The sequence below is a fragment of the Camarhynchus parvulus genome, chromosome 23 (genome assembly GCF_901933205.1).
Source record: "Camarhynchus parvulus chromosome 23, STF_HiC, whole genome shotgun sequence".
Classification (NCBI taxonomy): domain Eukaryota; kingdom Metazoa; phylum Chordata; class Aves; order Passeriformes; family Thraupidae; genus Camarhynchus; species Camarhynchus parvulus.
Window position 1 is genome coordinate 639297 of NC_044593.1, and position 22887 is coordinate 662183.

At 62.1% G+C, this 22887-nt stretch overlaps 2 protein-coding genes across 2 annotated transcripts; both read left to right on the plus strand.

Annotated features, from left to right (window-relative positions):
* Positions 1 to 1010: 1010 nt before the first annotated feature.
* On the plus strand, positions 1011 to 8444 carry CRYBG2 (crystallin beta-gamma domain containing 2). Its single transcript, XM_030964360.1, has 21 exons — positions 1011 to 1096; positions 1221 to 2607; positions 3127 to 3174; positions 3248 to 3366; positions 3564 to 3650; positions 3716 to 3755; positions 3834 to 3973; positions 4060 to 4186; positions 4460 to 4495; positions 4590 to 4717; positions 4893 to 5019; positions 5291 to 5433; positions 5499 to 5625; positions 5713 to 5745; positions 5838 to 5950; positions 6029 to 6158; positions 6450 to 6589; positions 6685 to 6808; positions 7377 to 7535; positions 7828 to 7987; positions 8096 to 8444. Exons 1-21 carry the CDS (start codon positions 1011 to 1013, stop codon positions 8182 to 8184), a joined length of 3543 nt encoding a protein of 1180 aa, XP_030820220.1. The 3' UTR covers positions 8185 to 8444.
* A 4204-nt stretch (positions 8445 to 12648) lies between these two features.
* UBXN11 (UBX domain protein 11) lies at positions 12649 to 21567 on the plus strand (the record flags this gene model as incomplete). Its single annotated transcript, XM_030964739.1, has 11 exons — positions 12649 to 12750; positions 13498 to 13552; positions 15021 to 15097; positions 15503 to 15617; positions 16759 to 16979; positions 17618 to 17695; positions 18451 to 18571; positions 19576 to 19670; positions 19899 to 19972; positions 20655 to 20795; positions 21420 to 21567. Coding segments are annotated over exons 1-11 (1209 nt in total), but the record flags the coding sequence as incomplete, so codon positions are not given.
* Positions 21568 to 22887: the final 1320 nt, after the last annotated feature.

Here is a 22887-nt window from a genome sequence, read left to right on the forward strand (position 1 = left end):
CTGCGAGCTGGGACAATCTCGGGTCGGGGGTGAGCTCTGGACGATTATTCCAGCTCGTTTCCTCGTGCCCGTGGAGCTGCAGAGGAGGATGCAGCAATCCACGTAGTCGCAGGGAAGGGTCAGGGGATGGAGCTGCTCAGGTCTCCTCCTTCTGCCAGCCCTGCTCTTTCCCCCACGGAGCAGCTTCCCTGTTGTTTTCTGGGCTTGTTTGTTTGCTGCTTTTGCTGACTCGGCGCAGCCCTGCTGCCCGCCTGACTCATCCCACAGCTCGGGGCACGGCACGGCCCGGCTGCGTTCTGCACGCTCACCTGAGCCCCGCCAGGCTCACCTGAGCCCCGCCAGGCTCTGCACAGCCCGCAGCCCACCCCGGTGTGGCCGAGCTCCCCCCAGCCCTGCCGGACACAGCAGCGCTGGCACTGCCATGCGCCAGGATGGATGGCATGAGCACCACGAGGAGTCCCAATGCTGCCTTCTGTGCTCCCAAAATGTCCCTCAGGATCACAGGGAGGTCTGGGGGGGTTAAAGGCCTGCTTTGGGACCCGCGGGGGGGAATTGTTCTCAGCTCTCCCAGACTCCTTCTCTCCCTGCAGCTCTGCCAGCCCCAGCGCGGCGGCCGCGGGGGCTGAGCCCGGCAGCGCGGGGAGCACCACGGAACTGGAGCCGTTCCCTGCCCGGTCCCCCGGCATGGATCCGCCGTTCCGGCACAGCAAGAGCAGAGCCTTCATCTCCAGCGCGGAGCTCAGCATGAAGCCGGGGCCCGCGGCTGCTCCCGAGGGCCGGTCCCGCTTGCAGAAGGTCTCGCTGGTGTCGCGGCGCCTGGAGAGCCCGGGAGCGCGCGGGGCCGGGACGGGAGCCCGTCCCGCGTGTCCCTCCTGCTGCAGGCCTGGGAAAGGGAGATCGTGGAGAAGACGGGCTCCGGCCCCGCCGCCCCGACCCCCGGGAGCGCTCGTCCTCCCCCGCCGGCCTCCTTAAGGACTCCACGGCGCACGGCCCCATCTTCTCGCAGGTCTATGCCCCGGCGCAGCGGCCCCGGCGCCAGGACGAGCGGGGCAAGGGGGGGCCCGGCGGGGACGGCTCCCCCTCCGCGGAGGCGCCGGTGCACCGGGAGAGCTACGTGCACGGCACGCTGCTGCCCACCCGCCCCGCCCGGCGCCGCGCGGGCTCGGGGACGGGCCCGTGCCCCGGCGCCGCCAGGCCGGGTAGCGCCCTGGCCTGCCCAGGGCCCGGCAGGTCACCGTGCTGCGGACGGGCAGGGACGCGGAGGGACGGGGAGCTCCGAACGGGACGCACGGCACTGCGGGGGCCACCGCCGCGGCCTCGGCACGGCGGGACAGCCCCGCGCAGCAGGGCAGCGGCTCTGCGGGGGCCGCAGCGGGCACGGAGAGCTCTCCGGGCAGCGCAGAGGCCGCTGGGCCCCTGGAAGAGGCACCCCCCGAGGAGAAGGACTCAGCACAAGCCGAGCCCGCGCCGGGGCAGGCGGCTCCGGGGGCCGGGGACCCGCAAAGCAGCGCGAGCAGCTCCCCGCAGTGTCCCTCGGCAGGCCAGGCTGCTCCGGCTGGCACGGGTGAGGGAAGCGTGGCAGATGTGGATGGCACCGTCCCAGACACGCCAGCGAGGACAGAGAGCCCCCCGGGGGCTGGCAACACCCCCGAGACCCCCCCCGCAGAGGCGAGCGATGGTCCAGAGCCTTCATCCGAAACAGCGGCATCAGCAAAGGCTGAGACTGAGCTGGAGGGGGATGAGAGGATGGCAGAGCCCCAGGGCACAGCCCAAGAGCCCGAGAGCATCCCAGAGCCCCCCAGCGAGCCCCCAGCCCCCGAGCCCCCGGCCGAGAGCCCCCCGGACGCGAGCGAGGAGGACCCCGAGCTGCTGGTGGACATGGAGATCTTCGTGGACACGCTGCGGAACATGGAGCCCTCGGAGATGCGGAAGGCGCCCAAAGCCCCGCGGCAGCCGCGGCCGTGGGCGCTGGGGCGCTGCGCTGCCCTGCCGCCCATCCACGAGCACCGCGTGGCGCCCCGCGCCCCCCTGTCCCTGCCCCAGGCCCTGCGGGAGCTGCTGGCGCGGGGCCCGGCCCCGGCGCGGCCCCAGGAGCCCCCCGAGGAAGAGGAGGAGATCGAGAACCCCTACCTGAGCCCCGAGGAGCGGGCGGCCGCCGGGAACCGCCGGGGGGTGCCCGGGGACGGCGTGGGGGGCGAGGGGTGGGTGGAGGGGGGCTCGCTCCTGGGGGCGCTGGGAGAGGATGGAAACGCCAAAGTGGCTGCCGAGAGGAGCGTGCCCTTCCGAGGCAACGTCCTCAAGGGCATGGCGCTGCTCTCGCACTTCCTGGAGCAGCGGGCAGCCGGAGCTGAGGAGGGCAAGCCCTACTCCCGCCTGGACAAGAGCGTGCTCTACAGCCGCTTCGTGCCCCCCGGCGCCGCCCTGCTCCAGCTGCCCCACGGCAGCGGGGGCTCGGACCCACCCTGCCCCAGGGACCACAACGGGCTGGGCCCCGGTGGCCAGCCTGGCCCCGAGGTGGCCGCGCTGGAAGCGCTGAGCTCGGGCTCTGTCCCTGCTGTCCCCGAGGAGCCAGAGAGCGCCGTGACCCTGAGCCTCGAGCCTGTCCTGGTGAGTGAATCCAGCTCTGGGCAATGCTCTCCTTCCCCGCGGGTGGGGGCTGAACCCTGCAGCATCCTTCCCTGCTCCCAAAATGGGGCTGGTGCTTCCTCTCTGCTCAGAGAGGCCGTGGGGTGAAAGTGCAGGTACTGGGGTGGTGATGGGTGATGGGAGGACACTGGGATGGTGATGGGTGATGTGAGGACACTGGGATGGTGATGTGAGGGCACTGGGATGGTGATGGGAGGATACTGGGAGGGGTGATGGGAGATGGGAGGACGCTGGGATGGTGCATACGAGGACAAGGGATGGGAGGGTGCCTCCACGGCTGCCGGGAGGATGCCGGGCAGGTGACAGGAGGGTCGGGGGCAGACGGGAGCTGATCCCCAGCAGGGCAGGGATGCTCGGGTGTGGCTGCCCGGGGCGGTGGGAGGGCCGGGCAGACGCCAGACGCGAGGCTGCAGGGAGATGGCCGCCTCCGCCGAGGTCCCCCCGCGCTCCTCACCCGCCCGTCCCCCGGGCTCTCCACAGCAGGAGGACAAGGAGGGCTTGGAGAAGATCAACACAAGACCCGGCAAGGTACAGGGAGGGCGGTGGGGCCGGGCTGGGCTGGCCGGGCAGGGCGGCGTGGCAGCCGTGTCACCCTTCCCAGATCATCCTCTACTCGGACGGCGGCTTCGCGGGGCAGAAACGGGAGATCTGGGACGACATCCCCGACGCCACGTCCTGGGAGCTGTCCCACACCATCTCCATCCGAGTCATCCGAGGCGGGTAGGGACAGGCGGAGAGGGGCCGAGGGAGGGCAGCCCGGGCTTCGGGAGCGCCCTTCCTGCCGGTGCTAATTACCTGCCGGCGCTAATTACCGGCGCGGCGGTGGCAGCCCGTCCCCAGGCACACCCTGCCCCGGGGGCCCCGCGGGGCTCCGGTAACGCCGGATCTCCCCCGTGTCGCCCCCACGGCGCTCGCAGGTGGGTGATGTACGAGAAGCCGCGGTTCCGAGGGCGCAAGTGCGTCCTGGCCGAGGGCGACGTGGAGATCGACAACCCCTGGACGGCGTACGGGGACAGCGGGGACAGCGGGACAGCGGGCACAGCGGGCACAGCGGGCAGCCCCGCGGCAGCCGCCCCTTCCGCATCGGCTCCTTCAAGAGGGTGGTGCGGGTGAGTGCCGGGACCCCCGGAGCCCCCAGCCGCTCCGGGCAGAGGAGCGGGGCCCGAACGCCGCCGCTGTTCCCGCAGGATTACCGCACGCCCCAGATCAGCCTGTTCGCCCAGGAGAACGGAGAGGGTGCCCGGCTCCGGTTCAGCGGCTCGGCCGAGGACACCCGCGAGCGGGGCCAGGCGCTGGCGGCCGCCTCCATCATCGTCCACTCGGGCCTGTGAGGGGACCCTGGGGCTGGGGGCTGCGGGGCGGGGGCTCCGGCGCTGGCAGGAGCTGGGGGTGACGCCTTTCCCCATTCCCCAGGTGGCTGCTTTACTCCAAGCCTTTCTTTGATGACGATCCCTACGTTCTGGAGCCGGGCGGGTACCCCAATTTGAAGGCGTGGGGAGCAAAGGAGCCGTCCATCTGCTCCATGCATCCCATCAGGCTGGTGAGTGCTGGCTCCTGGGGGGGCTGCCAGGGCTGTGCCCAGGTGTGCGTGGGTTCTGCAGCTCCTGGCTCCATCAGTGAGATCACGGTGTGGGAACGGGCCAAGCGTGGCTTTGGAAAGTGCTCCTGTGGCTCAGGGGTGAGGGAAAGCTTCAACAGAGCTTCTTGAATGAAAACGACCCCAAACCCAGCTCAGGCTTAAAGGGTGGCAGCAGATGTCCCTCCAATGTCTCCTCCTGCCACCACAGCCTCACTGGGTTCCTTCTCCTTCCAGGGCTGCCCCGTCGTGGAGAGACCTGGTGAGCCACAGGTGAGCTCTGGGGCAGCTTCAGGAACCCTGGGATGGCCCTGGGACCATCCTCACCTCACCTTGTCTCTTCCTCACCTTCCTCACCTGTCCCCAGGTGCTGATCTATGAGGCTGCAGCTTTCCAGGGCCGCAGCTTCACCATCAGCAGAGACATCTACGACCTGAGGCGCCTGCCCGAGCCAGCTCTGCCCACCGTGGGCTCCCTGCGTGTCCTGGGGGGCTGGTGAGTGCCACGGACAGGGCAGGGCAGGCATCCCAGCTGGGAAGTGATGGCCACCCCTGGGAAGGGCTGTGGAAGGGCTGTGGGGCACCTGGGGGAGAGGCTGTGGATGGTGCCCCCGTGCCCCAGCACGTGGAAACCCTCTGGAGTCCTCAGTGCCTGTCTGCCTGTGCCACAGCTGGGTTGGCTATGAGAAGGAAGGATTCCGTGGCCACCAGTACCTGCTGGAGGAAGGGGAGTACCAGGACTGGAGGCAGTGGGGCGGCTACAGCCAGGAGCTGGTGTCCCTGCGGCTGATCCGGACGGTGAGGGCAGCAATGGGAACGGCTGGGGAAGGGATTGGAGAGATCCAGGCACCCCCATCCCATCCTCACCCCCAAAGGGAGCCGTCCCTGCTGCATCAGGCAGCTGGGCAAGGCCTGAGATCCGCCAGAACCATCCAGGCAAAGGTTTGGCAGCTGCTCCCACCCTCCTGGGGGTGCCCGAGGCCAGGCAGGAGCCCACTGCGCGTGTGCCCAGCCCACAGCCCCTTCCCCTGACAGACCACGGGGCCTGGGGGGCTCCTTCTCCCCGCAGGACTTCTCTGACCCAGCCCTGGTCCTGTTTGAGGCCATGGACTTCGAGGAGGGCGCGAGCGTGGAGCTGAGCGAGGCGCTGCCCGACACGGGGCTGGCCGGCTATGGCAGCATCACCCAGTCCATCCACGTGCTGAGCGGAGTGTGAGTGTGCCAGGGGGCTGGGGGGCACCTGGGGGGAACAGGCTGGCACTCACCTCCCCCCACAGCTGGGTGGCCTACGAGGGCCCCAACTACTCCGGGGAGCAGTACATCCTGGAGAAGGGCGTGTACCGCAGCTGCGAGGACTGGGGCGCCACCGACTGCCACATCGCCTCTGCACAGCCCATCCTGCAGGTGAGGGCACAGCCCCACCCCATGGCACCCCCCGGGCCCGTGGTGTCACGGCCAGACCCCCACCAGCCCCGCTCTGCTTCCTTCCAGGTCAGGGAGCACAACCTGCACTTCGTCTCCAAGGTCAGGGCTGCTGGATGGGGAGGGGGCTGCAGCCCCTTGGGGGGTGGTGGGGACGCTTTGCCCCCTCACCGAGCCCTCTGCTCCCCCCCCAGATCCTGCTTTTCTCAGAGCCCGACTTCCTGGGGGACCACGTTGCCTTTGAGGAGGACCAGGAGGCCCTGCCCCAAGGCTTCGCCCCGCGCTCCTGCAGAGTCCGTGGGGGCAGGTGGGGTGTCGGGGTGCTGGGGAGGGAGAGGTGCCCTCCATGACGGCTCTGTCAGCCTGGGAATGCTCCTCCCCACAGCTGGATCCTGTTCGACGGGCAGGACTTCACTGGGGAGCAGCACGTGCTGTCTGAGGGCGAGTACCCCACGCTCAGTGCCATGGGCTGCCTCTGCTCCACCGCCATCTGCTCCTTGAGGAAAGTTCCACTGGTCAGTTCCTTTTCGTTTTCCTTTTTTTTTCCTTTTCCCTTTCCTTTCCTTTCCTTTCCTTTCCTTTCCTTTCCTTTCCTTTCCTTTCCTTTCCTTTCCTTTCCTTTCCTTTCCTTTCCTTTCCTTTCCTTTCCTTTCCTTTCCTTTCCTTTCCTTTCCTTTCCTTTCCTTTCCTTTCCTTTCCTTTCCTTTCCTTTCCCCGCCAGCACATTTCCCCCTCTCTCGGACACCCCCAGTTCTGGCTCTGCCCCCCAGGAGCCCTCACTCCCCCCTGTGCCCCCCATCCCACAGTTTTTCTCGGAGCCCTCCATCTTCCTGCACGGCCTGGAGTGTTTCGAGGGGAAGGAGATCGAGCTCAACTCCGAGGTGCGGAGTCTGCAGGCCGAGGGTTTCAACAACCACGTGCTGTCCGTGCGGGTCAAAGGAGGGATGTGAGTGAGCCCTGGCACCCCCCAGTGTCCCCTGCCCCTGTCCTGTGCCCCCCTGTCACCCTGGGTAACCCATCCTGTGCCCCCTGTCCCCACAGCTGGGTGCTGTGTGAGCACGGTGATTTCCGAGGGCGGCAGTGGCTGCTGGACTGCACCGAGATCACCAACTGGCTGACCTACAGCGGGCTGCAGCACGTGGGCTCCCTGTACCCCATCCGCCAGGTGAGGGGCACCTGTGGGTGCCTTTGGGAGGGGACAGGGCCGTGTCACCCAGCAGGATGAACCCAAAACCCCGGGGCACGGGGCTCACACGGACACAGAGCTGCCAGCCCTGGGCTGGGGGAGCTGGGCAGGGCCAGCTCTGACACGGCAAAGGTGCCACCAGCCCGGTGCTGTCACCCCAGATTCCTGTCCCCCACCCTGGGAGTGGCTGCCTTTGTGGTGAAACGCTCCCCGTGGGCAATGCTTGTAAAACCCACGGCATCCCAGCACGGTGAGCCGTGCCTGCTGCCAGGGACAGGTCATGGGCACAGCCATGGCCCTGGGGACACCTGGGGGGGGGAGAACAACGGGGAGAACCCCCCCGAGTGCAGGATCCTCCCTCCCAGAGCCCCAGTCGGGCAAGGAGCTGCAGGCAGGCGGGTTTGGGTGCAAGGCCTGGCTCCTCTCTCGCAGAGAAGGGTCTGTTGGTGCCAAGCCTGGCTCCTCTCTTGCAGAGAAGGGCCTGCGGTGCCTAATCTTCCACGTTGCAGAGAAGGGTCTGTGGCGCAAGCGGCGCCCCCTGCGAGAGAAGGGGCTCTTTTTCAACGTCAGGAGCAGGGAGCTGCAGCTCTTCCTCTCGGTGCCCGACGACGTGGAGGACATGAAGGCGGGCAGGGTGGTGGTCTCCAGCCTGAGCGAGCAGAGCAGCTCCGTGTGGTACTACGAGGACGGGCTGATCAAAAACCAGGTCAGGGCTCGGCTGTGCCAGCCAGCGCCACCCAGGGGACCAGGGCAGCCCCTGGCAGGGCTCCTGCTGGGCACTCCCCACCCCTCAGCCGTCTTCCGGGGTTTATAAGAGCTTCTCCCAGCCTCTGATCCCCAAGATCTGCTGATTCTCCTCCCCAAGTCTCCCCTGGAGATGTGAAGCCATCTCTGCCTCCCCTGCAGAGTTTTGCCACCCTCACCACCCGCTCCCTCACCCCACATTGCAGCCCGGGGGCAATGCCCTAGAGGGCCATCCCTGCCCGTGTCCCCTGCAGGTGGCCCCCACCATGAGCCTGCAGGTGATCGGGCCGGCGGGGAAAGGAGCCAAGGCCGTGCTCTGGTCCGAGACGCGGCTGCCGCGGCAGACCTGGAGCGTGGACTGCCAGGGCAGGATCCACAGCCAGATGTTCGAGGACATGATCCTCGACATCAAGGGTGAGGCCGCAGCCCCGGACACCCCTGCTTTCCCAGGGATGCCCCAGCGTGGGGTGTTTCCATCAGGAGCGGGGTTTGCCCTCCCCAAACCTCCCCCTCGCTCTGCAGGCGGCCACAGCTACGACCGGGACCACGCCATCGTGTGGGACATGGCTGAGGAACGACCCACGCAGATCTGGGACATCCAGGTGCTCTGAGGGACACAGGTGCCATGGGGCAGGATGGGGACACTCTGCCAGCATCCCCACACTGGGGCTGGGGGCCTCAGACCCTCCGTGCTGCATCCCAAGCACCTCTGCCCCCACCAACCTCTCCATCATGGGGGGACCACCCCACCGCCCTCCGAGGAGGCCTGAACGCGGTCCGTGAAGGATCCATGGACACAGCCAGCGTGGCACCCTCTGGAGAGCAGCGGCGCCCCTCCCCACAGGTGTTTCTTGCCCCTGAACTGTATTTATGTACGTGTGTAAGATACAGCCCTGCCTGGCTGGCCCGTGTCCGTGTCCTTGTCGTGCCCACAGCCTGGCAGCTCCCCCAGCCCGATGCCGGTGCCAGGACGGGATCCCAGTGCCCTCTAGTGCCCACGGGCACAGGCGGCTCCGTGGGCATGGGCTTTGAGGAGGGAGGCACCGGCCAGGCCGTGCTCGGGGACCGCTCGGGGGATGCTCGGGGGACAGGCGGGGACAGGCGGGGACAGCTCCGGGATCGCCTGGGGGATGCTCGGGGGATGCTCTGCTTGCTCGGGGGTCCCGGCCCTGGCCCCATCCGGCGCCCCCAGCCCCGAGGGTTGAAGCCCCGGCATGGGGCCCGTTCTGCGCCCCCATACACCCCCGGCAGCCCCGGTACGGAACCGGGAGAAGGCGGAGACGAGCCCTGCGTGGCGGCACCAGCGCGTTTATTGCTCCGCGGGGTCGGGGGTCGCTCCGAGCGGCAGGAACGGGGGCGGTGCCGTCCTGGGGAGGGTCTCGGGGGGCTGCAGGGCCCCTCGGGCTCAGCGCAGGTGCAGCAGCAGCGCTGCCAGCCCCCCCAGCGCCGCGGACAGGAGCGGGGGGCTGGCGGCGGGCTGGGTCACGCTGCTGCTGGCCGTGGCGTTGCTCGGGGCAGCATCCTTCGGGGGAGACACCTCCTCCTTCCCCTTGTCATCCTTCCCCTTGTCATCCTTCGCCGTGTCCTCCTCCTTCGCCTGGCAGAGGGACTGGGAAAGAAAACAGCTTCAGGCACCCCTCCGACAGCAGCAGGGCGGTGAAAGCCCCCAGAGCCCTCCCAGGACGGTGCTGGGGCAAAAGGAGCGCGGCACTCCCGCGGCCACACTGCCCAGCCCCGGCGGGACAAACAGACAAACAGCCGCCTGTCTGTCCCGCGGCAGGTTCCCCTTCGCGCTGCAGCCCCCGGCTCGGGGCTGGGCCGGGGCAGGGAGGGAAGTGAGCTGTGCCTGGAACGGCTGCCCCGCTGCTCACCGGGGGCTTTCGGAAAGCAGGGGGAAGTGCAGGGCGGGGAGCGGCCCCGCGCCGTCAGGAAGCGGTGCGGAGGTGTCGGGCACGGCCCTGCAGAAGGAGAAGGGCTGGGCTGGGGGAATTTCCGTGCTGGGAGCGACGGGCAGGGGGGACCCCCGAGGCCGGGGTGCCATCAGGGGGTGCAGCCGGTGTGGGAATGCAGCACAGCCCGGGTGGTGAGCTCAGGGCAGCCCCTTTCCCTCTCTCACACTGCCCTGGCTGCTGGAAAAGCGATGCCATTTCCCGCTGCAGAGCACTCCATCCTACACCCCTCCTCAGGGCACTCTGGAGATGGGGAAGGACCAGGAGCAGAGCCCAGAACTCTGCTCTCTCTCGTTCTCTCTGCCTGCTTTGCAGAGGGGAATCCCAAGATGTAAATGCAGCAGCAGGGCCCAGCTGTGGGCAACTTCAGGAGTGAAATGAGCACAGATCTGGCCCCAACACGTTGTAGGGGAAAAAATCATCCCAAAAGCTGCCCCAAAGTGCAGGTGGGTTCATCCCTAACACCCAGGAGAGCCCCATGTCCCTCAGCATGGCTCCCAGCCCATGGAGCCCCCAGCAGGAAGGGAAAAAACCCAGAGGGGAGAGGTGAGAGGAAAGCACAGCCCGGCTCGCTCCCCGCTGCAGCCAGGGCTAGCCCCAGGCTGGAGGGCTGGAGAGCTGGGCTGGGAGGGCTGAACGCCAGGATGAGAGCTGCGGGGGGCTGAGAGCCCTGCCAGGCTGGGAAATGGGCTGGAGAGCCCTGCCAGGCTGGGAAATGGGCTGGAGAGCCCTGCCAGGCTTCCAGAGGCTGGGAAATGGGCTGGAGAGCCCTGCTGGGGTTACAGGGGCTGGAAAATGGCTGGAGAGCCCTGCCAGGCTGGGAAATGGGCTGGAGAGCCCTGCCAGGCTTCCAGAGGTGAGCGGTGCCCTCAAGGTGAAGAAAGGCCTTAAAAAAGCCCCACGTGGAAGCGTTTGGACCTTCCAGAGCGCAGCGCGAAGCTCTTGCTGAGCTCACAGCGCTTAAAGCCAAGGAGAAAACCCAGACCCAGAGGTTTCGAGCAGAAAGCAGAGATGCCCCCGGGCTCCTCCTTACCAGGCACAGGGCGAGCAGGGCGAGCAGGGCGAGCAGGCGGCCGCGCTGCATGGCCGGGGCTCCGCGGGGCTCCGGCGCCTCCCGTGCCGCTCCCCGCCCGCCCCGAGCCTTTAAGGCGGCGGGGGCGCCCGCGCCTCCCTGCCCCGGAGGGGGAAGGTCCCGTGCGGGCAGGAAACAGGTGCCAGACGGGCACTGAGGGACCTGCGGGGCTGCCCTGCAGGGATAAGGGGCAGAACAGAGAAACTTTCAGTTATAGATGGATATTAGATAGATATTATAGATATAGATCCAGATATATTGATACATAGATACGGATTTATAGATATTTTCAGTTCTCCCGGAGTCGCCGAATAGAGCTTAAAGACAAAGTGGCAAAATAAAATAAAAGGATGTAAAGGGGCGAGCACAGGGTGCCAAACGTGGCCGGGAGCAGTGGGGCTGCTCCTCTGCATCCCCCGGCATGGCAGGGATAGGTGACAAAATATGGAAAATTTCAGCTATAGATAGATATTAGATACATGGTATAGATATATAGATATGGATTTATAGATATTTTCAGTTCTTCCGGAGCCACTGAACAGAGCCGAAACACCAAGTGGCAAAGTAAGAGAAAAGGATGTAAAGGGGTGAGCACGTGGCTGGGAGCAGCGGAGAAACAGACGGAAAGAATGACAGCGGGGATTTTGCAAGTGTGTAAAAACAAGCAAGGGTGCGCGCCCAAAGGAAAAGTTCAAGGCAAAGCTGAAACCCCTCAGGCTCTGCCTCTCCCTGGGTCTCTCTGCGCTCACAGCCACCAAGGAGCGACTGAAACCCTCCCGGATCACCGGGAGGGCTGCCAGGAACAAACCTCCTTCCCTGCAGGTGGAGCTGGAGCCAAGGCATCCCTTGGGATTTCACATACACATCCCACGTAAAGGAAATGCTTCCTTTAACCCCCAGCTCCGTCTGCCCACCGCAGATCCCTGAGCCCCCTCACCCTGGAGGGAGCCCAGAAAAAGGGATGGGAGCACAGGAAACAAAAGGGATCTGGTTCTTTTGATGGCGTGTGAAGTGAATAAAGTCGCTGGGGCGTGCTGGGAGCACGCACCTGCTGTCTGGGCTCGTGCTGCTGGCGCACATCGTGGGCGTGTGCCGCATCACGGTGAGCTGCCCGCCGGCTTCCGCCCAGAGCCGGGGGATATTCTGCAGAAAAACTCACCAAATTTAGTTCTGTTTTTGGCCAAATAGAAATTACAGCCTCTTGAGCACAGCCAACACCCCTGGCAGTGCCCAAGGCCGGGTTGGAGCAGTCTGGGACAGAGGAAGGTGTCCCTGCCCATGGAGGGGGGGTATGGGATGGGCTTTGGGGTCCCTGGAGCACAAACCTGTCTGTGGTTCTGTGCACGCCCCATCGGAGGAGGTGAAACCGGGGGATCATTGGCCTGTCCTGCTCACCTCCAGCAGACGAGACCGAGCTGCTGGAGAGCAGCAGAAGTAGCAGTGGGGTGGGGACAGCCAGGAAAGGCTCCCGGGTGGGGACTGGGGGAGCTCAGGGCATCAGTGGGGTCCAGGTGAGACAACAGGGACCGAGGAGGCAGGTGAGGGAATCGGGAGGAGCCTCAGGCCAGGCTGCTGGGTACGTGCGGAGCGGGGCTGAGGAGAAGAACGGGACCTGTCCCGGTCCGGTCCCGGTATCCCGGGAGAACGCGCGCAGTGCATGCTGGGAATTGTAGTTCCCGGTACTACTGCGCTCACCACGTGACCAGCACTGAACCAATCGCAGCGGGCCCCGCGTCGCCGTGGCAACCGGCCGTAAACAAGATGGCGGCGGGGGGTGAGTGGCCCGGCCAGGCCTGGCTGTGCCCCCCGGGCCAGGGAATCCTTTCAAAGCTCCCTCTGCTCCTGCTCCGGGGGACAGCACTGCAAAGGAACACGGAGGGTGAAGCCCTGAGGGCTCTGGGCGTTCTGGGCCGTCAGTGTTTGGTGACACCCCAGGCCAGACCATTCCTGTGGCTCCCCTCGCACACACAATGAGGAATTAAGGGATTTCTATCCAAAATGCCCTCCCTGCTGTGGCAGACCAGCAGCCCTGCTCACAGGTGTTTGTGCTTTCAGGTGCAGCTCACGCTGACATGGAGCTTGTGTCCTCTCTGGCAGAAAAAATCTCCCTGTTGGAACAAAAAGTAGATAAACAGGCACAGGAAATCCAGCTGAAGGTAAAAGTCAGCCTCTTGCCGAGCCTGCTGTGTCCCCTGCCACAGGAGTTCCACCTCCCAGACCTTGTGTGGGCTCAGTTAATCTGTGTGGGTAATTAATGCTGTTAATTACCCAAAGGAGCCCTTTACAAAGCAACAGAGCAGTGGGATCAGGCCTTGGGGTGGCAGAGGGGGCAGCCCCTGTGGGACTCCTTGCAGCAGCGACTCTCAGCACCCTGGCACTAACATCAGCAGCCCTTTGCCTTCAGAATTCGTTTTTTCCCTCCTGTTGTGGTGATGCATCTCCCCTTTTGTTTTCACACAGCAGAGCCATCCTGGAGCAGCCCTCTCTGACTAGAATAAATCCCCTTTAAAATCTAAAATAAATCCCCTTTAAAACCTTAGCACAAATACCCTTTAAAACCTTAGAATAAATACCGTTTTTTGTTTGGTTTGAGGTTTGTTTAAGAAGTGGCTGCAGTGGTTTAGTTTCTAGCTCAGCCCGTCCCTGCAGGTCTGAGCAGGAGCACCCAGGGGGAGGGTGGGAGCTGGGTCACCCCTCCTGGAGCTCTCTATTTATCCCAGCCCTCCCCTGAGCCTCATTCAGGTGTTTGTGGGGCGATTCAGCCCTTTGCCCTGGGCTGGGTGGGGTGAGAGGAGCTGCCCCAGCCCTGGCTGACTGTGCCAGCTGTGCCTGGCGCTGCTGAGGCCCAGGCCTGACCCAGGCCTGACCCAGGCCTGACCCAGGCCGTTGTTCTGCCCCTCAAGGACAGGAGGATCGCTGAGCTCGAGGAGAAGATAAAGACTCTTCAGGAAGAGGAAGGTAAAAATTGTTCTGCCTGTGGCAGCTGTGCAGAGCTGCAGGGCAGGCCTGGGCACAGCTGGATCCTGGATCCTGTCCTTGGCTCCAAAAGCCAGCAGCCTCCTTGGTGAGGCACAGCCACACAGAGGGGCCACGTCCCAGGGCAGAGCTGCACTCTGTGGCTGTTGCTCTTGTGTAAAACATCATTTCCTGACCCCTTTCTGGGTTTCCGTGGGCGTGAAGCCAACCACAGGCAGCCCAGGATGGGCAGAGGAGCAGCAAAGGGTTCAAACAGCAGGAGAGCAGCTCCTCACAGCTGGGAGAAACCAAACCCCACTTGGAGATGCCAGGCCAGCCTGGCTCTACACTGAACCAGCCCCAGTGAGTCACTGAGGGGTTTTGCCCGCTCACTTCCCGGGGCCCAGCAGCTTCCCAGCCCCAGCTGGAGCCCACACAGCTTCCTGCAGGGCCCCCGTGGGCAGGGCCGTGCTGAGCTCTCCGTTTCCTGAGCTCTGAGCACAAACGTGGCTGTGAAACCACAGCCGTGCGCTGTGCCAGCCAGCCAGGCCTGCAGGGCCCGCCTGCTCCTCCTGGGCTCCATGGGGCAGCCAAGCAATCCCAGCCTGGGCTGCCCACAGCGCCTCTCACTGCAGCTCCCAGTGCTGGCGGGGATGAAAGTTGGACAAGAGAGTCTCACAGATATCTGTGCTCGGCAGAAAGATCTTTAAATGTAGAGTCTGAAGAAGGAATAGAGATGGAAGCAAGTTTTGGTATAGAAGAAAAGAATTGCTGAGCCAGTCTTGCTGGATAACCAAGGAGGCAAAGGGTGTGTGAGTTAGAAGGGGTTTTTATGGCTTAGAGCAAAGGATAAACCCACCCCAAACAAGGAGATGTTTTTACCAAGCAGAAAGATAGCACAGGCAAACAAGTCAGCAAATGTGGCAAGTAGAAAAAAGGTCTCAGAATTCTCCACTGCAAGAAAACTGAAGAACAACTTCTAGCTTAAACTGGAATGTACTGACTTTTAATGATTGGAGAACAGTAACATGAATATGGTAATTACAGTAATTATGATAGGCTATAGATAATGGTTAAGGTATAGATTGGTTCTACTGTATTAAGATGCTCAGCAAAGTACATAATGCATTGTAACCTGAACCAAAGGGTCTCCAGGCTGCCTGCAGCTGGAGCTGACAGCTGTGGGCACAGCTCTGTCACCCAGAGCCCTGGATTGCTGTAATCTCTTGGATGCAATAAACTGCATTTGGAGAGCCCCTGGAGTCCCACATCCCTCATCCCTCATTTTGGCTCTTACATCCCATGGCAGAAAACTTCCCTGGGGCTGTTCACAATGATCTTTTCGTCTGTCAGCAGCACTGTCAGACCCTGCAGGGTGCATTTTGTCCCCTCCAGCTACGGGTGGGAACTCACAGGGCACCCACAGCTCTTCCTGGGGATCCTCACAGGAGCAGCAGCTTTTCTCTTGCAGGTGCTCCTGACCCACGCAGCACAGAGGAGCTGGAGCTGAGGTGCCTTCAGCTGCAGAGCCAGGTCTGGGAGATGGAGGTGAGGCTGCTGTGCCTGCCCTGAGCCAGCTCTGCTTTGCTTTGGGGTCGCTGCAGTCCCACTCTGGCCTTTGCCAAGCTGCCCTTTGGTCCTCACAGCCCTTCCCCTCTGAAAAGGAGGAGCAGGAGGAGGATTTAACCGCACAAACACCTGTGCCTCCTGTGAGCTTCATCCTGATTGCCAGGCCTGTGGGGATGCCCAGCTCCTGCAGCCTTGGGAGGTTCCTGTGGCACTGCAGATCTCCCTCCTCCCTCTCCCTGTGCTGCTGGAGCTGCTCTCGCTGCCCCGCCAGGGCCAGGAGCCCCAGGACAATCCCGTCCCAGCTCCCTCCCTGCCCCTGCCAGGCACAGCTGACCCCTGCGGGCTCCCCGTCCCGCTTCTGAGGCTCTGGCTCTGCTCCTGCAGCGGTTCCTGAGCGATTATGGGCTGGTCTGGGTTGGAGAGGCGCGGGAGCAGCCGGAGGAGCCGGGAGCAGCCCGGGATGGAGAGGAGCCGCCCGCAGGGAGCCTCTGCAGGCCGGGTAAAGCACCAAACCCTCGGGATCTGGGACCCGAGATGTTCCCGACAGCCGCTCTCGGGGACACAGACAAGGAGCCCAGCAGAAGGTTGAATTTTATATTCCTGTGTTTTGTGCACCCTGCTGGGGGAAGGGCAGAGAACCTGATGGCTCAGCCCTGCAGGAGGAGACCTCAGAGCAGCTGCTTCCTGCAGAATTCACAACCCCTGCACGTTTGAGGCTCGACTGCTCTGCTGGACATTGACACAGAGTGGGTGGAGAGCAGAATCAGGTGCTTTGTGTACACAGGAGCTGTAGTAACTCACCCACAGGGCCTGCTCCATCAGGGAGTATTGTTTGCCTTTCCTCCCTGCCACATGTGAGGGTTTCACTGGGACCTGGCTCTGCTCTCTGGGGCCCAGCAGCTTTGGCACTGCCTCCTTAGGGAGTGGTGACAGAGGGAAAAAAAGAAAATTATTTGTACTGTCGAGCCAGTGCTGCTTCCTAACCACCATGGAAATATTAGACCAGAGCTTCCCTTAGATGCAGGAGGGGAGAGAAGAGGGAGAGCAGCAGGAACAGTTTTGGTTTCAGCCCACTGACCTGTTTCTCGTCATCCTTTAGCAACTCATACAAAAAGCAGAACAAGCAAGGACTTCCACTCAGCTAAGACCTTTCCTCTCATTTCCTCTTCTGACTTCTTTCCTGTGCCCCATCACAGCCCTCAAAGCCCCAGACAAACATCCTGGCAGAGCCCCTGCCCTGCTGCAGGCGGCTGCCTCTGCTGCCACTGGCACCTGCTCAGCACCTGATCCACTGATCCCTCTGCTTCATCCAGCTGGGGCAGCTCCTCACCCTGCACAGGGACAGCACAGCACTGCTGGGAGGAGCAGGGAGCCCAGGGTGGGCTGCAGGAGCTGCACTGGAGCTGCAGGCACTGGAGCTGCAGCGCCAGCTCTGCCTCCCTGCCCTGCCCCTGCGGTTCAGCACACACCCCGGGGCCCTGGCAGGGCCGTGCCACAGCAAAAGGCTGCAGCACGTCCTGCAGAGGTGTGAAGGGCAGGGCACGGGCGGCCCAGCAGTGTCAGGGCTCCAACCCAGCTCAGATTGTCACAGATAAATAAATGTCCTGCCACCACCCCTAACCCTGCTCCCCGTGCCGCAGGTGAGGCCGTTCTTTGCGAGCAGCAGATTGATTTTGATCTAATCCTGGAGCACATCAAGGATCTGAACTCGCTGGTGGGAGAGGGCAGCTCGCAGGTGGAGCAGACGTTGCGGGGGGCTCGGCTGCGGTGGGCAGAGCCCCTCCCCGTGACCCTGTACCGGGACGGGATCACCGTGGGACAGCACGGAGCCTTCCGGCCCTACCAGCACCCGGCCACGCAGGTACGGGGGGCTGAGAGGGGCCAGAGCCGCCCTGCAGCCCCACGGAGCCCCAGGACACGGCTCAGCCCGGCCCTGCAGAGGTGGTGGTGGTGTTCACTGGGGTCCCAGGATGAGGGAAGAGACGAGGATCTGACTCTGTGTTTCAGAAGGCTTGATTCATTATTTTATAATATATTAAAACTATACTAAAAGGATAGAAGCAAGGATTTCATCAGAAGGCTGGCCAAGAATAGAAAAAGAATGATAACAAAGGCTTGTGACTGACTGAGATTGGACTGTGATTGGCCATTAATTAGAAACAACCACATGAGACCAATCACAGCTCCCCCTGTTGCATCCCACAGCAGCAGATAACCATTGTTTGCATTTTGTTCCTGAGGCTCTCAGCTTCTCAGGAGGAAAAATCCTAAGGAAAGGATTTTTCACAAGAGATCCTGGCTGCACAGAGGAGCCCAGCTGCGTCCCCACAGTGCCTGTAAAGCCTCTCATGTCCTGTGCAGTAATTTCTAGAGATGGAAAACCCATGTCTGTGACGCAGACCTTTCTGCACGGCCACAGCACCACAAACAGGAGCTGCCCAGCAGGCAGATCAGCCAGGCAAGGCTGAGGTGTGAGCAGGAGCTCTCCTGTTGTTTCAGCAATGCCTGCAGGACATCATGGATGGTTATTTCCCCTCCGAGCTGCAGCCACGCTACCCCGACGGGGTCCCCTTGCAGGCAAGTGCCACTCCCAGCTCCTGGGCACGGTGGGTTCTGCTGGGGGGTCCCACAGAAGGGGGGCTGAGGTCTGTGGGGTGTGCAGGTGTGTCTGGGGCCAGGGCAGGCACCCAGGGCACCTGCAGCAGCCGTTAGAGGAAACGTTTCAGCATCAGGGTTCAAGGGTTCCTGTGCCTCGGGGAGGCTGCCTTGGAACGAGGCTTCTGAGAGCACAGCAGGCTCTGTGAGACAGACAGCACGTGCAGGAAATTAAGGGCTGTGTCACAAAAAGGAGGGGGGAAAGGTTCTCCAAAGTTGCTCTGGAAAAGCTCGTTACGTGAGATTGAACAAGAACCTTTTAAGGGGGATGGCGTGAGAGTTTGTTTTGCCACAGTTTAAATGGATTTGGCCACCTGAGGTTCTCTTGGGCCCCAGTTTTTGATTTCTCAGAAATGGCAGAGAGCCAAAGCCACATTTGCAGGCAGGGAGCCTCAGAGGACTCCAGTGTAGGCCTGGGAGTGCACCTGCAATGTCAGCAGGCACAGCCAGGGCTGGGCTCTCCCTGTGCCAGGAGAAACCAGGGCACAGCTGCCTGAGCAGGACACGGCCGGGCCAGCTGGGAGCTCTGGGGTGAGGACAGCCCATGGAAGGGGGGTTGTGCAAAGCTCTGGGGCTCCCCGTGCAGCCTTGGTTTGGGGTTCTGCCCGGCATGGCTGTGGTTTGTTGGGCGCAGATGCAGCAAGAGGAGCTTGTGCCACACTCAGATGTGCTTACAGGTCTCTGACAGGAGGGATGTGATGTTCCAGAAGCCAGACCTTCCTGGGAGCTTTCCTGGCCTTGGCCACGTGGTGGGGACTTCAGAATCCAGCAGAGTGCAGGAAACCTCCAGGATCCCAGGTAAAACCTTAAACCTGCCTCGAACTGCTGCTCAGTCTTGAGGAGGAGGATTCCTAAACCTTACCAGGGCAGTGCAGGTGGTAGGAGGGCAATGTGAGGGTCTCAGCAGTTCTGGGTCAGGGGCTGGGAGCCAGCAGCACACACAGGATCCTCTCAGCATTAACCCTGCTCAAGAACAAGACGTGACAAGTAATAAAACAATAGAAATTCAGCAGGTTTCCAAAAACAAATCTGCCCCATGCCTTTCTGAAAGGCCAAGCTTCCTTCCAGCTTGACCACATGAAAGGATGCTGAGGTAACCCTGCAGGCCTGGGGGGAGCTGCTTGCAAACACTGCCCCTTTCAACAAGTCATTCCAAAAATGCAGATATCGTCAGGGCAAATTTACCGTAAGTGCACCGAACATGGGACGGTTTCTCTTCAGACTTTCACAGCCCAATATGGGACATCAAAGGCCACAGATTCCTCATTTGGCTTCTAGGCACTTGCAGTCTGTGTAAGCAATATCTGACAGGGCTGGGAAGTCAGAAATCAGTGGGGCTGTGGGTGCTCCACTAAATAACCCAGCACAGGGATCCCTCATGAGACGCCTGCTTCATACAACTGTGCTCAGTCACCTCAAGGCTAAAGCTAAAGATCCTCTTTATCTAAGCAGTAAAAAAAAAAAAATCATCCAAGCAGAAAGGAATGGACACCTACAAATTTACCCTCACAAGGTGAAAAATGTCCAAGCCTGTAAAAATGGGGACAGCAGAAGTTTTTCACAGCAGAGTTACCTGCCTGCTGTGCACAGTTCTCACTGTTGGTGCTGACAATGAAACCTTTAGTGGGGCACAAAGTGGGACAGCTTCAGGGAGGAACCGAGAGCTGCTCTGGGCCTGGCTGGGGTGCCAAGAGCTCTCCCTGTCGGCTGCTGCTCTCTCCTTTCACCAAATCTGCCTCTTCTGGAGGCAAAACCTTTGTCACAAAGGTCACACACGGACATATCTCTCCTCTGCTCCCTAGGTCCCAAAGGCTCCTGGGAGCGGGATCCCAGTGAGGTTTCCCAGCCCCTGAAGCACAGAGGGAGCGTGGGCAGCACCCAAGGAGCAGCTCCACAGGTACCAGGGGCTCCAGACAGCCCAGGAGGAGAGCAGGGGTGATGCTCTGGACTCAGCTCCCTGCACAGCACCCACAGCCCCTCCCTGGGCCTCTCTCAGCTCTGTGGGAGCTCCAGAGAGGCAGCACCAGGGCACACGTGGCACTTGGCCCTTGCCTGGGGGCTGTGCCGGCTCTGGCTGCTCTCCCTGCAGCCCAGCAGTGCTCACACTCACCTGCTTTGGTTGCAGGGCTCTGATGGGCAGCAGAGCAGCGAGGAAATGCTGCTGGAAACACCTGGGCTGGCTGCCCTGGAGGGGTACAGGTACAGCCCCCCACCCCCTGCCCTGCCAGGATCTCCTCTTCCTCCTATTTCATCCCTGCAGGTTTAGTTCAGGGAGGTCGGTTGAGGAATGGACTTTCCCCTTTTAGACCTTAGAAATAGTCAGACAAAAGGCCAAGTTTGGTCCTTTGGGAAAACCCCTGAATTTTTCATGGCAAACATGCCATATTTTACATCTCTTAACAAAAGCTTCTGTTGTTCAAAATGTCACTTATTTATGTGAAAGTTTTCCCGAGAGCAAGCCAAGGCCTAAGAGTTTGTAACCATTGAAGGAGCTCTTTGCAGCCACAGTAAATGGAGAACCCCTCCAGAAAACTGATGGTGGGAGGCCTCACTAGCAGCACTTTTCCACACAGTCTTCTGGCAAGCCAAGACCCAAATAACTAATGAAAAAAAACCCCAAGCAGATTATTTTTAATCAAAGAAGTAGGACAGAGTACTTACCAGACAGCCCTGGTTTAAAATGAAAAAGCTAAAAAAGGCCCATAACCCTCCTCAAGGCACCTTCAGGCTGCTGGGTTGGTCTGGGTGGCCCTGGTCAGACGGGGCCTCATTCACCTCAAGGACATTCCAAACAGCAAACTCCTGTGCCCTGGTCGGGCCATGGAGGCTGTTCCTGCTGGGAGGAGCTCTCTCCCGGGCTCACAGGGCTCTCTGACCCCAGGGTGAAGGCAGCAGAGGAGGCTGGAGCCCCTGGGCTCTGCAGGCTGCGCGTCAGGTCCGAGAGCGGGGAGCAGACGTACGAGCTGAGGATGCTGCTCACAGACACCATCGGGGACCTGCGCCAGCTCCTCGCCCACCTCAGGTAGCCCAGCCCTCCCTCCCCGCCCTGCCTGACTCTGCAGGACGCCAGGAAAGGGTTCCTGAGCTCCTGGAGCTTCAAACATCAGCCTGAGCTGGGGCACAGCCCCGTGCCCACCTGGCACTCTCCAATGCTCTGAGAAGCTCAGAGCATTTCATTTGCCATACAGCGACAGAGAAAAATTTCTTCTGTCCTCCCCAAATTGCCATCAGATCCAGGCCCATTGCTGCCTTTGCCTCATTCCAGCACTCACCCAGCTGGTGCCACCCTCCCCAAGGTTTGGAAGCTGATCTGCAGCCTTGGCCTGGCTCAGCCAGCTGTGTCCCAAAACATCCAACGCTGCACAAGGGCTCCCTCAGCCTGCTGGGGACAGCTCCAGGTGGCTGAGGGACCCCTCTGCTGTCCCCACTCCTGCTGCCCGGCCTAGTGTGAGCCCGGGATGAGCTCAGTGCTGGTGGGGTGCAGGAGCCTCCTTCCTCCCCAGTGCAGCTGTGTGCTGGCCAGGCTGCTCCACGGCTGCACTTTGGGCTGCAATCCCTTTTTTCTGCTCTTTCATAAGCACAGCTGGATCAGCCAGAACCTTGGGGAATCCCATGAGTAGGAGGAGATTGTGCTGTTCTTTCCTAGGGGTGGAAACTCGGACTATGAGATCATCAGCACCTTTCCCCAGCGGGTGTACACGGACAGCTCCAGGAGCCTGCAGGAATGTGGGCTGGTCCCTAGGGCCTCGCTGCTGCTCCGCAGGAGAGACCCCCCCCAGCAGCAGGGGAGGGGGCTGCAGCCAGCCTAGGAGCTGCTCTGCACCGGGAGGGAGCTGCCTCTCACCTTACCCGACCCGCCCTGGCAGGGTAAAAGGGACAGGTTTTCTTTCCAGATTCAGTTTCACTGTGCTGGAGATGGAGAAGAGCTGGGTTGGAGCAGCCACTCCCTTTGGCAGAGGGGCCAGGCCAGCCCTGCTGCCCCAAGTGGCTGCTGTTCCCCAGGACAGTGGGGTCCCAGCACAGGGACACTTCCAGCAGCTCACCTGGGCTGCGGGCCTGCTCCTCCTCTCTGTGCAGGTGACACAGGCTGAGCCCTGCCCAGGAGCCTGCCCGCCTCACCCCGGCACCGGGCACTGCTCAGGGCCTGGAGCAGCAGGATGGACACACAGCCAGGGCAGTTTGCATTCTGCACACAGCTGCTGCTCCCTACAGATCGCACCTGCACTGACAGCAGGGGACAAACAGGCTCAGTCCCACGGTCTGTGCTGGAGCTAAACCTGAGGCCCTTGAGTTCTTGCCTGGCTGGGGCTGAGCCAGGCTCAGCCGGGAGATCCTGCTGCTGCTGGGCTTCCTGTACGTGCACAGCTCCTTCCCTTGGACAGCCCCCAGCTGCAGCGGGGCCCCGGCTCCAGCCTGCCTGCAGGCACCCGCCCTCCTCCTCCTCCCGCTGCTGCAACAGGACACCGTGTCACTGGAGAGCAGCAGAACCCCTCTCTGCCCAGCCCTGAACAAAGCATCTTCCTCCCGGGCCCGTGGGCTGGGGCTGCACTTTTCCCCTTCCCTTTCCCCAGCACATTCTTCCCATTCCAGCTGTGACAAGCTCTCACTTGACTCCCAGCTGACAGCACTCCCACTCACGCAGGGCAGGGCCTGCTGGCAGGTTCCCTCTTCACACAGACCCAGCCCTCAGTAAAGGCTCCCAATAAAACCCTTTATTCCACTGCAATTTCCACTTCCTTTAGATTTCTGAGGCATGGTTGGAAGCCCAGAGCTCTGACCAGACCAGCACTGACTCAACCCACCCAGCTCTCCCTCAGCTTCCTCCTTTCCCACCTGTAGCACATTCAGGAGCAGCTGTGTCCCCTGCCCCTCTGTGTCCTGCTCTAGGCAATCCTTGTGCCAAAGGTTTGTTTTTCCCTGCCACGTCTGGCTGAGGCTGTCCCTGCCCCGGGCAGAGGGGAGGAATGCTCTGGTACCTGTCCCTGCTGCGCCGTAGGACATTCACACACGTCCTGGGAGCCTCTGATTAGCAGCAGCAAGCTAAGGTGTTAAGATCTTTGTGTCAGGCTGCAGCAGCAGGCACAACCCACTCAGCTGGAAATGACTCACAATCC